Source organism: Ursus arctos, unplaced genomic scaffold, assembly GCF_023065955.2.
Source record: "Ursus arctos isolate Adak ecotype North America unplaced genomic scaffold, UrsArc2.0 scaffold_19, whole genome shotgun sequence".
NCBI classification, from domain to species: Eukaryota; Metazoa; Chordata; class Mammalia; order Carnivora; family Ursidae; genus Ursus; species Ursus arctos.
In genome coordinates, this window is record NW_026622863.1 from 21,938,765 (window position 1) to 21,952,209 (window position 13,445).

General features: G+C 48.1%; 1 protein-coding gene across 1 annotated transcript in view; it reads right to left on the reverse strand.

The window, feature by feature from the left end:
* Positions 1 to 4,461, reverse strand: part of CMTM4 (CKLF like MARVEL transmembrane domain containing 4) — a 65,075-nt gene extending 60,614 nt beyond the window's left edge. Inside the window, exon 1 of the mRNA XM_026494922.4 lies at positions 4,222 to 4,461. Coding sequence (XP_026350707.1) covers positions 4,222 to 4,407 — 186 coding nt within the window. The 5' untranslated portion in view covers positions 4,408 to 4,461. The remainder of the gene's footprint in view (positions 1 to 4,221) is intronic.
* Positions 4,462 to 13,445: the final 8,984 nt, after the last annotated feature.

A 13,445-nucleotide genomic window follows, 5' to 3' on the forward strand; every position in this document is an offset into this window, starting at 1 on the left:
GAGTGCGCTCTTTACTGCCTCCTGAACACGTCATTCTGAGCTGCACAGAGCAGGCGACCTTGAGTCCAAGGACATTTCTGTGGTTTTTGGCCAGCCTGGTGATGGCTGGGGTGACTTTTGCATGCTTAAGAGACTCAGAAGGGTTTCAATTTCTCAGTGGCCGTTGTGCAGGTGTGCAGTTTCTGTGTGGGGTCCTGCCCCTCACCCAACAGATCTGTCCACTCCTCTCAAGGAGGGGATGGGTCATCTCAAAAGTGCCAAGAGAGTCAGCATTTCAGTTCTTTTTTTTTTTTTTTAAGTAAAGATGTTATTTATTTGAGAGAGAGAGAGAGAGAGCATGAGCATGGGTGGGGAGGGCAGAGGTTTTAAAGTTTCTTTAAACACAGGAAATAATAATTAGCAACAATGATATCTATCTTTATCACACACTGACTAAGCTAGATGCTAATTTCTACATCACCTCATTCTCTTAATCTTTTTAGGAGGCACAGGCTCGTTTTACAGAAAAACCTGGGCCTTGAGGTTGAGTATTCATGGTTCCGAAAAAGAACTGACTGCTAGCACCTGTGTGAGGCTTTAATATTAAAATGATATAGAGGGGCACCTGGGTGGCTCAGTCAGTTAAGCGTCTGCCTTCGGCTCAGGGTGTGATCCCAGGATCCAGGCCTGCAGTGGGCTCCCTGCTCAGTGGGGAGCCTCCTTCACCCTCTCCCTCTGCCACTCCCCCTGCTTGTGCTCTCACTCCACTTGAATGGATGAATAAATGAATAAATAAAATATTTAAAAAAACAAAAAATAAAATAAAATGATATAGAAAAGTAAATTCAGGGACGCCTGGGTGGCTCAGTCGTCAAGCGTCTGCCTTTGGCTCAGGGCGTAATCCCAGAGTCCTGGGATCAAGCCCCGCATCGGGCTTCCTGCTCTGCTGGGAGCCTCCTTCTTCCTCTCCCACTCCCCCTGCTTGTGTTCCCTTTCTCACTGGCTGTCTCTCTCTGAGAAAGGAGAAAGGAGAAAGGAAAAAGGAAAAAGGAAAAAGGAAAGGAAAGGAAAAGAGAAAGAGGAAAGAGGAAAGAGGAAAGAGGAAAAAGGAAAAAGGAAAGGAAGAAAGAAAAGAAAGGAAGAAAGAAAGAAAAAGAAAAGTAAACTCAGGGAGTGGCTGTCAGTTAAGTGTCTGCCTTTGCTCAGGTCTTGATCCCAGGGTTCTGGGATCCAGGCCCACCTCTGGTTCCTGCTCAGTAAGGAGTCTGCTTCTGCTTCTCCCCTCCCTCTCTGCCGGCTCATGCTGTCTCCCTCTCTCTTGCTCACTTTTTCTCTCAAATAAATAAATAAAATCTTAAAAAAGAAAAAAGGTTAAGTCTGAAACTTGAATGTGCATGTGAGTCACCAGGGGAATCCTGTTAAACTGCAAATTATGATTCAGAAGGTCTAGGGTAAGCTCTCTGATTCTGCATTTCCAACAAGCTCTCCGAGGCTGGCAATGCTGCTGTTCTATGGACCACACTGGGAGTAGCAAGGATCGCTACAGGTTGCAAGAGGCCACAAACCACAAAAAGCGTCCATTAAAAACTAAAATGAAAAGTCAGATTTTTATGCACCCCAATGTTCATAGCAGCATTGTCCACAATAGCTAAATTGTGGAAGGAGCCGAGATGCCCTTCAACAGATGACTGAATTAAGAAGTTGTGGTCCATATATACAATGGAATATTACTCAGCTATCAGAAAGAACAAATTCTCAACATTTGCTGCAACATGGACGGCACTGGAGGAGATAATGCTAAGTGAAATAAGTCAAGCAGAGAAAGACAATTATCATATGATTTCTCTCATCTATGGAACATAAGAACTAGGAAGATCGGTAGGGGAAGAAAGGGATAAAGAAAGGGGGGGTAATCAGAAGGGGGAATGAAACATGAGAGACTATGGACTATGAGAAACAAACTGAGGGCCTCAGAGGGGAGGGGGGTGGGGGAATGGGATAGACCGGTCGGTGATGGGTAGTGAGGAGGGCACGTATTGCATGGTGCACTGGGCGTTATACACAACTAATGAATCATCGAGCCTTACATCGGAAACCGGGGATGTACTGTATGGTGACTAACATAATATAATTAAAAAAAACATTAAAAAAGAAAAAAAGAAAAGTCAGATTTTTCTCAAAAACAATACATTAACCTTAATATAAGCTCTAATATAAGAATTATAACATCCATTATTTCCTGATGGGATTCTGAACTTTGTAACATCTTAAAAATATCTTCATAATGACTTCTTATTTAAAGCTAGAGTCCAATTTCTAGGAGCTTTGTGGGGGTTCCCCCCCCTAAAAAAACCCTGACTTGCTATCAAGACTGAGAAGCCAAGTACATCGAAGACTGTTTCAAGTTGCCATACCCTTCAAGCAGGCCCCTTTCTTTCACTCACCCACACATCCTCTTGCTGCTTAAATTCAAACATTAGACAAAATGGCAGAGTTACGCGAAATTTTAGGGGTGGGCCCCCAAGTTTTTCCAGATGAAAAGCAAATTTCTACAACAAAACAGCACCTGACCAAAGGTGATGACAAATACCACCGGCTTTCATTTCTGGCCTCAGGTGACAAAATTCCAGCAGTGAGATGGCAATTAGCACTTTATACAAACTACTGATTTTCATTCTTTTACCAGATCCTTTGAGTGGCAAGGTCTCTTTTCGAAAGTCCACAGAATAAACAAAGCGAAGTACTTAACAAGGCCCTATTCTCCACCTGGGTCCAAGTTCACGCCCTGCTCTTTTTTACTCATTTCTCATTATCTGTGCTGTGCTCAAACATTGGCTAGCTGCCTCTTTTTAAAGGCAGTATACACCACCCTCCTCCCTGCCCCACCCCCTCCATTCTCTTTGCTAACAGCAATGTCTAACTACAGAACCAACACATCCTTGAGAACATTCCAGCTTACCGGATAAGGTCAGTTTAAAATTCTAGATAGGAATAACCTATTCCATTTGTTTTTCTTTAGAGCCCTTTAAAAATTTCCCCTGGCAATCAGCAGAACAAGCCGGGGAGAGTGAAAATAGTCTATGATTCTGCAATTTACAAACACTGAGACCTTTATTTAAAGGGTGTCCATATTTTATATTATTCCCAACGGATGTTTATCTATGTACTCAAGTAAGCATAAGCCCAGCGTTTGGAAGAAACAAAATGTACATACATTGCAGCTCCATGCAAATGGCTTCTCTGGCTGAGAAGGCTATAAAGTTTTGCTGCCGGGCCTCAGAGGAAGGCCTACCTGTGACAGGGAATATGGGGACACATTTTTTTTCTGAACTGGAGCATGCCTTGTCCACAAGAGAGCTAAGCAACTGCCCAGAGAGGCCTGTTACAAAACCATAAACGAGGGGCAGAGCTGGCAGGCCCCTGCCCTGAATACCTTGGAAGCTGAAAATAAGAATTCTGAGAAACGAGCTCTACTATCGACAAGTCTGACAGAAAGTTCTCTTTTCTGTTGCCTCCAGAACTGGCTGCCCTCCTCGAGTGATTTAACTCTGGGTACCACTTGGGCAATGCCAACCACCGTGCTGGGGCGCAGGATTCACGGATGCTGGTTGGGTCTTCTAGGTTAATTAGGGGGAATCAAACCTCTGCGGTATAAACTGGAGAGCTTGGGGGGCAGATCTGGGCACCCCCACTGCATCCAGGCTACATGCCTCCATTCAACAAACATTTACCGAGTGTCTACCGTATGCCCTGCACCCTGCTAGCTGCGGAGGAGGAAACCAAGCCACAGTCCTCAGTGGTGGAAGCAGACACAGAGAAGAGCCTTCAGAGGAGGCGGAGGTTGTGCGGGCCCCGAAAACCTGCCACGAATTGCTGTGACCAGTAGTCACCCAGGGCACTGCATGACTTCCACGCCGGGCTTCGCTGACCACCAAGCCCAATAATGAAAAAGGCTCGCGACGGCGAAGGCGGGAGTGAACAGGTAGGCCCGGAGGGCAGGTGTTCAGGTAGGAGGCGCACAGCTGAGGCGGCAGGACTGGAGAGGGCAGGGTCCCCAGGGAAGGTGGGAGGGCGGCCCAGGACGCCGCGAGGAAGAGAGGGCGCGAGGAGCTGAGGGTCCGGCCCCGGGAGGCGAGTGCGCGGCGGCTGCCAGCCAGGCCTGCGCCCCCGAAGTGGGAGCGGGGAGGGAAGGCTCCCCGGCTAGGCCGCCCGCCCGCACCTGGGGCCCCGCCCGGCACCTACCACTTGGGCGACCTTGAGGCAGCCGAAGGTGCCGCGCAGGTAGTCGGGGTCGCAGCGCAGGCCGGCCAGCCCGCGGCGCTGGCTCACCGGCTCGGTGGTGGGCTGGTACGGGCTGCTGGCGCCCGAGATCATGGAGGTGCTCGAGGCCTCGCCCTCGAAGCCGTCCAGCTCCTCGCCGCTCCGCATGCTGCCGCCCGGCCCGGGCCGCCTCGCGCGGCCGGCCCCCGGCGCCGGGAGCTGGCGGGCTCAGCGGGGCCGCCGCATCGCCGCCGCCGCCTGCCTGACCGCCCGCGGCCCGCCCCGCCGCCGCCGCCGCCGCCTCCCCTGCGCCCGTCGCCCGGCTGCAGCTGCAGCTCGGTCCGCTCGGGATCGGCTCCCGCCGCCTCGGCAGCGGAAAGGGAGGGAGGCGGGAGCAGGCGGAGAGGGAAGGAGGCGGGAGCCGGCGCGGCGGGCCGGGAGGGGGCGGAGCGAGTGCCCACCCGCCGGCCGCTCGGCGGCGCTCCGCAACTGGGGCGAGACGGAGGCTGCAGCCCGCGCCTAGGGGCCTCGGGGGGCGGAGCCTCGGAGGGCGGGGCGGGGCGGGGCGCCGTCTTCTCGGACCCCGCCCTCACCTGCCTGTGCGCAGGGGCCGGAGGGGCCGCTCCAAGTCCTGCGATCCTCGCGTGCGGGGGCGGGGCCTGTGGGAGCAGAGAGGAAAGAGGGCTGCGGGGACCGTCAAAGTGGCCCTAGAGTACACAGAGTTCCTTTCCCAGGGCGCTGCCTTAGTTTCTCCTCTGCAGAAAGTGGGGTCCTCTGCAGGTAGGCTGGTAGACTTCACGGTGAAGACCAAGATGTGCTGCTGCGAACGGTGTTTGGTCCAGGGTGGGTCGGACCAGAGGAGGCTAAGGGCCTGGGTCCCCACACTGGGCGTCTTGCAACGAACCAGAACTGAAGCCAGACGGAGCGCGGCGGGAGTGAAAGAATGAGTGAGGGGTCGCTCAGCACGAGGTCTGCAGAACAGACACGATAAATACTTGTAACTCCCAGTGTAAGTTCTAGAATCACCTGCCTGACCGTAGAGGGGCGCTAGTACATTGTAGACCCTCGGTAAGCAACGTTAGTTGCCTCTCAGCTGAAAGGATTTTGCAGTCTCTGTCTAATCGTCAAGTCAGGTTAAACACAGATTTTTGCTCTGACGGGCATTAATTAGGGACCAATTTGCAATTCAAGTGTGAAGGCTAATTTTAAGCTTAAGTAAAACACTGACTTTCTAAGAATTGTTGCTTTGGTACTGAACTCTTACACACCAGAAATATTGAGAGCTTCCCATGCTCCAGGCGGTAAAAAGACGCTTGAAGAAGGTATTATTCCCATTTTACAGAAGGGTAGATTAAGGCTCAAGAGTGATAGTAGCTTGTCCCCAGCGACACAATTCCGTGGTGAGCGGAACCCAGGTTCCAACTTTTCACCACGCAATATTGCCTAATATATAATGTAGATAGGCTGGTGAACTCCAAGCAGAGATACAGTAAACACCATAAGTTAAAAAGATTTCCACTTAAAGGGCTTTCATCTTTAGGTTACCAAAGATGGGAAAGACAATTATCTCTAATACTCTATTCAACCAAGAAATCCGTATTGTGCACTTACTGTGTGCTAAGAAATATACTAGGATCTGGAGATAGACTGTCAGGTAAAGATGACGGGTTGGATGTAGGCTTTGGCCTCTGTTGTCTCCCAAAATCCCAGTAAAATGACAGTGATGGGGAGGGTTTTTTTTTGGGGGGGGCATAAAACCACTGGGACAAAGAATGAGAGACAAGGGCAACAAAGTGTTGGAAACAGAATAGCAAATGGGCAAGTGATAACTGACTTAGCAGATCCAAGAAAGCTAAACCCTAAACTGGCACAGGGAAGAGCTGAACTACAACCTAGCTTATATCACAGGACAGAAGGCTCCAGAACGGGCAGCACCAAGCCCATGTAGGAGTGGATCACTAGGCACAGTGGAGGGCAGGGGTACCATACTGAAAAGTATGTATTTGTGTGTTTCTGTGTATCTGTGTCTGTGTGTATCTCCTTAGATGCTAAATAATATGAAAGCAAAAAAATTAAAAATTCAATAGAAGAATTAAAGGAAATCTTATGGGAAGTAGAGCAAAAAGACAAAGAAATGGGAAATGAGAGAAAAGTAAAGGAATATTCCAAGAGAATAATAGTAAGACTTTCATAAAGTTAAAACCAAGAAAAAAGAGGGAAGAAACCATAAAATAATAATTCAATAACATTTTCCAGAACCAAAGGACATGACTTTTGGACAGTGCCCAGGGCAGTGAATGAACATGGACTTGCACCCAGGCCCATGGGACTGGCAAGGAGAAGATTCTCAAGGTTACAGAGAGGAACACAGGAGGTATCACTATAAAGAATTGGGAATCAGAAAGGCATCAGACTTTTCTACAGCAACTTTGGGAGCTACAAGGAAATGAAGCAAAGCCTTCCACATCCTGGGGAAAAATGATCCCCACCTTGAAATCTGGTTCTGTCTGGAGTATCAGTCAAGTCTGGGAGTTGATGTCTCTTTCATACATGCGGAGACTCCCCTTGTCCTTTTCTCAGGAGACTGCTGGAGGACACCGCCAGAACAGGGATTTAAACCAAGGAAACAAATGACGCGGCATCCAGGAAAGGGTGGGTGCAGCCTGGAGAGAGGTGGTGAGGATCCCAGGGTGAGGGAGGCAGAGGCCTCGATGCCACAGGGCTGGGAGTCACCCAGCCTGGACTGGAGCAGCCAGAGACTCTGAGAGACTTCTTCAAGATGAAATTCATATGCTGAATATACAGAAAGAGAGATACATCGTTTTGGGAAAGTTTTGAGATAAGTTAGCATTAAATGCATAGAGAACTAAGCAAAAATCCATATATACTTATTAACTGCAGGGAAAATAAAACGAGGCATAGAAAAGAAGTATGGTAAATCTCAAGGCTCAGCTGTCAATATTTGCATAACTGTAAATTATTAGCATACATTAGTAAACAAAGAATGCTGATATAACCAGAAGTAAGTAACTGTAGCAAAAGGAAAGGAAAGAGGGACAGGATGTGTGCAGGTGTGATAGTGAGAAGGGGAGGGTATGCAAGAGATCTAAATACTCATCATCTATCATGAGAGATCAGGAGATGCTTAAAACTGAAAAATCAAGAGGAAGCAGTATACGCATGCTAATTAAAAACATAAAGATAAGTACAAAAACAATCAGTTAAAAATTTCCAAGTGTTGCCTATGGGGAACAGGAAATTTAATGAGGATTATAGGCCTTCTAGAACTATCTGATACTCTCAACTATGTGAGCATATAATTTAAAAATAAAAGGCAACCTAGGGCTCCTGGTTGGCTTAGTCAGTGGAGCATGTGACTCTTAATCTTGGGGTCATGAGTTCGAGCTCCACATTGGGTGTCAAGATTACTTAATAAAATATTTTTAAAATGTTTAAATATCTAAAAATAAAAGCTAAGTTAAAAACAATTTTTTAAAAAGGAACTTGAGAGTCCTCAGTAAGCAAGGCAGATACAGTCCCTGCCAGAGAGCAAGTATTGAAACCTGTACATCTAACAGAGCATGTGCTGAGTATTGTTCATGGTGTGGTGGGAATTTCCAGCAGGGATTTAACTGAGTCTCTAGATCAGAATTTCAGCTGAGATTTGAAATGTGAACAGCAGTTAGCTAAGCAAAGAGATGATAAGGGTGGGTAGAAGTGTGTTCCAGGCAGAGGGAATGAGACGTGCAAAGGCCCAGAGACAAGCAAAAACAAGGCACCGTGAAGAGGGGACTCTTCAAATGCAGAATTCAAGGGGACGAGGATGGCAGATGAGCCCTGAAGCTGGGAGCAAGCCTCCAGCCGGTCTGTGTCACAGGGTGAACTCTGGAACAGAACAGTGTTAACCAGGACAGTGGCCTGGGGAGGCCTGACTTTTAGAACTCTGACTTCGTTGAGGGAGAAGGACTGAGCGGAAGCTAGATTAGAGGCTTCCTCCAGTACTTATTAACTGTTCCCTGTTCCTGGACACTAGCCTAGGTTTATTTTTAGTTCTAGGGACGGACTCAAAGTTTTTACTTCTGGCTTTTAACAGAAGTTAAACAGACTTCCAAAGGATGTTGTTAGGAATCCCACATAGTAATGGTAGGTAAAAGTTGGTATTATGGTGCCTTCCTCAGTTTTAAATTGTAATATATCATGAGTCTGTGGCCGTAGCTGTGCCTCCAAGTGTGTGTCAGGGCTGAGATCAAAACGAGGACGATAAATGATAGAGAAGTGGGCAGCCTTCCGACAGGTTCCTCGGTTTCAGGGTCTGGTCCACATAGCCAGGGCTGACTCAAGGCAACCAGATTCAGAAGAGCCTGGTGGATAAACCAGATGTTACTTTATTAATTGCTGCCAGTGGGTAGACTACCAGCAATCCTAATACTGATTCGTATCGCAGTCCCTGAACTCGTCCTGAAAGAGTTTCTTGGAGCATAGCATCCTTAAATATGGGCTATTCCCCAGGATGCCCTGGCTCACCTGGTAGGGCCTGGCCTGGCCAAAATTCCTCAACCTCTCATTTAGCCCTGAGCTTAGTTCCCTCCAAGGGCAACCACCTCCAAGTCTGGGGGCTTCCTCATTCTAGCCCCACTCCACAAACACAATGATTCCAGTGACTCATGGAAAGTTCTAACCTCAAGAGCATCGGTCCTCCAAGGACTTTAGATTCTTAATTCCATGAAGGACTAGGAGCAAAACACCTTCCTGAATGGTGTGGTCCCTGGTGGTCTATATCTGGAGGCAGTGCCTGGTGTTGAGGCAAAAGGAGGTTCACATTTCATTTCATTTCTTCCTGAGGCCTCTCCCTCGTGCATCCCTGTGAGTGCTGAAGGTGGGGGTAGCTTTTCCTGTAACTTCAATTAAGCAAAAGATCTAATCTACTTTTAATAAGCTTGGTAATTAGCAGGATCCCTAGAGACTTCTTCAAACAAAAATACAGACAGTGGTGGGGAACTAGAACATTTCAAGCATGAAGTGTATAGTGGGAAGATTAGCATTAACGATGATCAGTATTAATATCAAAATGAACCAAATGCCCAAGAAAATCTTATGTTGAATGTCACAAGACTAACAAGTTAGTTCGAAATGATTTCCCTTGTAAAGGGCCTTTCAAGGAAAAGTACCCATACAAATTCCTTATGTCGAAGGATTAGACTCAAAGATGTAAAAATAAACAACCCATTTTTGTGTTTGAAAGAAGCAGATGCCCCTGTCCTCCATGGGGGGACTGACCCGGGGAGAGGGGGGATCTGACCGTTCCCCTCCAGCGGTGTTCCCACATGCCTGGAGGGAGGGGCTGGGCCTGGGTGAATTCCAGGCGGGAGCAGTTCGGGGGTTGGAGCTAACTGCTGCTTCTGAAAAAACTTGTCTCTTCAGCCAGAAAAATGCTCTCCAAGTCTTCTCTAAAAATAGTACTTGCTGGGATTTTCCAGTTTGACATTCCTTCAGTTCCTATGACCAAGGACAACTCGAGCCAATCCATCTGTGCTCCGTCCCAGAGACACTGGTGGAATCCCACCCTCCGTGGGAGGCCAGTTTGAAGGTCCTGCTGCCACCAAACCCCACGGGTACTTGATGATTCAGGCAAAGATTCGCCTGCTCAGCAGCTGCCTTGCGTCTCCCTGGCGGCCCTCCACCGTCTCTTCTCGTGGCAGAGGAGAGGGAACGGTTTTCTAGGGAAGGTGGAAAGTGTGACCATAAGGAAATGTGGGTGCTGCCTTCACTTACCTCCCGTCCCCGTGGCCATGCCAGGCCGGATGCTGACTAAACTAGCCTGGGAAACTCAGGGAGCCGCTGTGGTAGCCAGGGGGCGACATATATACCTTTGCCAACGGCCGCTGTGGTAGCCAGGGGGCGACATATAAACCTTTGCCAACGGCCCACTTCCATGTGACAGCCATTGGACCACATGCTGCAGCCTCGAGATTCACAGAACTGTGGGGGTAGTCATTGTGGGACCAGAGTGGGCATGCTTGCTTCTATCTGCCTAGCATCCAGCCCCCCGCTTCTAATGACAGCACTTGTTCTGGACTGCTCCCTTTCTACTCCAGCTCCCACCTCTCACCTCCCAGGTGATGCCCACCCAGGAAGGGTGGGCCCCTGACCCCAAGAATGACCAGTCATGGTCCCCTGCTACCCTAGATTGTGTAGGATGGGCTTGGTACATGAGTTGAGCCAATGAGAATCCTATTGTGGACTTTTTCTCTCTAGAACACAGGGGTATACAGGTGTGCATAGGAATTATTCAAGGGGTAGATTTAAAGGACCTCCTCCGGGCGCCTGGGTAGCGCAGTCGTTAAGCGTCTGCCTTCGGCTCAGGGCGTGATCCTGGCGTTCCGGGATCGAGTCCCACATCAGGCTCCTGGGCTGGGAGCCTGCTTCTTCCTCTCCCTCTCCCCTGCTGTGTTCCCTCTCTCGCTGGCTGTCTGTCACATAAATAAATAAAATCTTTAAAAATAAATAAATAAATAAAGGACCTCCTCCAAGAGTCTGATGCTTAGGCATAAGGTGGGGACAGGAATCTGCTGCTGCAAATATCTATAGGACTACCAAACCAGTATAATTCCCTGGGGTAGAAGAGTGCAGGGAAAGCTTCAAGGAGCTAACCTAGGTCTTGAAGGATAAGTAGGAATTCACTCTGCAGCATGTGATCCTGCCAACTGTTCTGCCTTTTTGAAGCAGTCTCCTTGCGTGGTATAGATGGCCCCAGGCTCTCCTGACTTTTCTTCTACTTCTCTGGCTGCTCTTTTCAGTCCTCTTTATAGGTTTGGTCCCTGGAGTTCAGTATTTCTTGGGGTACTAGCTTCATCACCTTTCCTGACTCCACACCATTTTCCTGAGCTCCAGCTACTTAAATCCACTAGACACTACCCTTGGGTGTCCTGAATTCCATGAGGCTAAAACATAATTCATAATCCCATCTGCTGGTGCTCCAACCCTGCACCCTGCCCGTTCCTTTATGAGGCCAATAGGAGGAGGAGGAGGAGAAGGCATTTTTAAAGTACATTGTATGTGCCAGACACTATTCTACTCGGTTTTCATATATTACCTCATTTAATCCTCAAAATAGACCAATGAAGAGGGCTAACTCCTAGGTCTCCTGTAGGGCTCAGGCTAGATGTCAACTCATCCAGAAACACCTTCCTGAGTCCCCAGGCTGGGTCAGGTGCTCCTGCCCTGGCTTCCCCAGCCCCTTGCATCAAAGTATTTACCCACCCACCTGCAGACCTTCTAGACCATGATCTTTGTTGTGTTCTCTGGGCCTGACCCAGGGCCAGACATGGGGTAAGCATGCAAGGAACCATTTGTGGAACACAGGACCATATTCACTGGCTGTGTCACCTCAGACAAGATGTTAACATCTGTGGGCCTCAGTTTCCTCGTCTGTAAATTGAAAAGAGTTTAGAATTGTGTCTGAGACAAAGTAGACACTCAGCAAATGTTCACTCATTATTGTTCTCATTATTCTGAACAAGCAGGGCAAGACATTCTGGAAAGAGGAGCTAGCCTAAGCAAAGGCCTGAGGGGTTCAGAAAGAGGTGAGCAGGGGTGCCTGGGTGGCTCAGTCGTTAAGCGTCTGCCTTTGGCTCAGGGTGTGGTCCCAGGGTCTTGGGATTGAGCCTGCTTCTTCCTCTCTCACTCCCCCTGCTTGTGTTCCCTCTCTCGCTGGCTGTCTCTCTGTCAAATAAATAAATAAAATCTTAAAAAAAAAAAAAAAAAAGAAAGAGGTGAGCAGTCTGAGTGTATGTTCAGACAGGGAAGGTTAAAGGGTCTGTGAAGGGCAGGACGGATGGTCAGGGAAGGTTGGGAACACATTCTGAAGGCCCCTGCACTCAGGAGAGCCATCAGAGTTGCACTGGGCTCTTTAAACAGGGGACTGACATGATCAGATTGGGGTGAAAACAAAAAGTAGAGATGAATAATTCAAAGTCTTATCGTCTCTATCAAATGGATAGCAGACTCTGTTACCTTAAATAATATATAGAGCCCTTTAAAAGAAAAAAGTTCTCAGAGCCCCCAAGAGGACATCTGTGCATGACTAGGGATCCCCAGACCCATTTGAGGAAACCCTGATGCAGCCAGAAACACCCTAAGAGTTCGGGGCCTGATTTTTGAAGGGGGGCCTGGATCTGTGGGCACCTGAGCTCAGCCTCAAAGGATGGACAGGCCTTAGGCAAGTGGTCAGAGTAAGCAGGAAAGTATGATAGTAGGACAAGCCAAGGGCAGAGTCCTGGAAGCCAGATTAGAGGAGGGAATGAAGTAGTGGCTGAGGGACGTATTTATTAAAGAAGTCATGGGGGTGAAGAGGTTTTAGGAGCTATTGTCAAAGGCACAAATGTTACACGGCTTTTGCTTTTTAGCCTGTATACATGCGCAGACTTGAAAGTTGCTTGTTTATTAAGATTTTATTTATTTGAGAAAGAGAGCACAAGTGCACAAGCAGGGGGGGAGGTGCAGAGGCAGAGGGAGAAGCAGACTCCCCGCTGACCAGGGATTCCTGATGCAGGACTTGATCCCAGGACTCTGGGATCATGACCTGAGCTGCAGGCAGATGCTTAACGGACTGAGCCACCCAGACGCCCACAAGTTATTTGTTTTAATTAACTGTATTTACTTGGGGTCGCCTGGGTGGCTCAGTAGGTTTGGCATCTGACTCTTGATTTCGGTTCAGGTCATGATCTTGGGGTCATGGGATCAAGCCCTACATCAGGCTCCATGCTCAGCAGGGAGTCTACTGGAAAGTCTCTCTCTCTCCCTCTGCCCCTCCCCCTGGTCATGTGAGCTGTCTCTCTCTCAAATAAATAAATCTTTTTAAAAAATCTATTTACTTGGAAACAATCTCAAAATTACAAAAACAAAAACCAAAACCTCCAAAAAAAACAAAAGCCTGTAAGTGCAGTACAAAGAACTTTTTTCCCCCAACTATTTGAAATTAAGTTGCCAGCCTAATATACCATCACACCCAAATACTTTAGCAATGTGTATGTCCTACAAACAGGGACATTCTCCTCCTTTACCAGAATACAACCATCAAAGGCAGGAAATTATTATTGATACATTACTACCATGTAATCTTGGATCCCTTTCAAATTTTGCCAAATGTCCCTATGTCTTTGTAGCAAAGTGATCCCATCAAGGATCATGTGTTGCCTTAGCTGTCC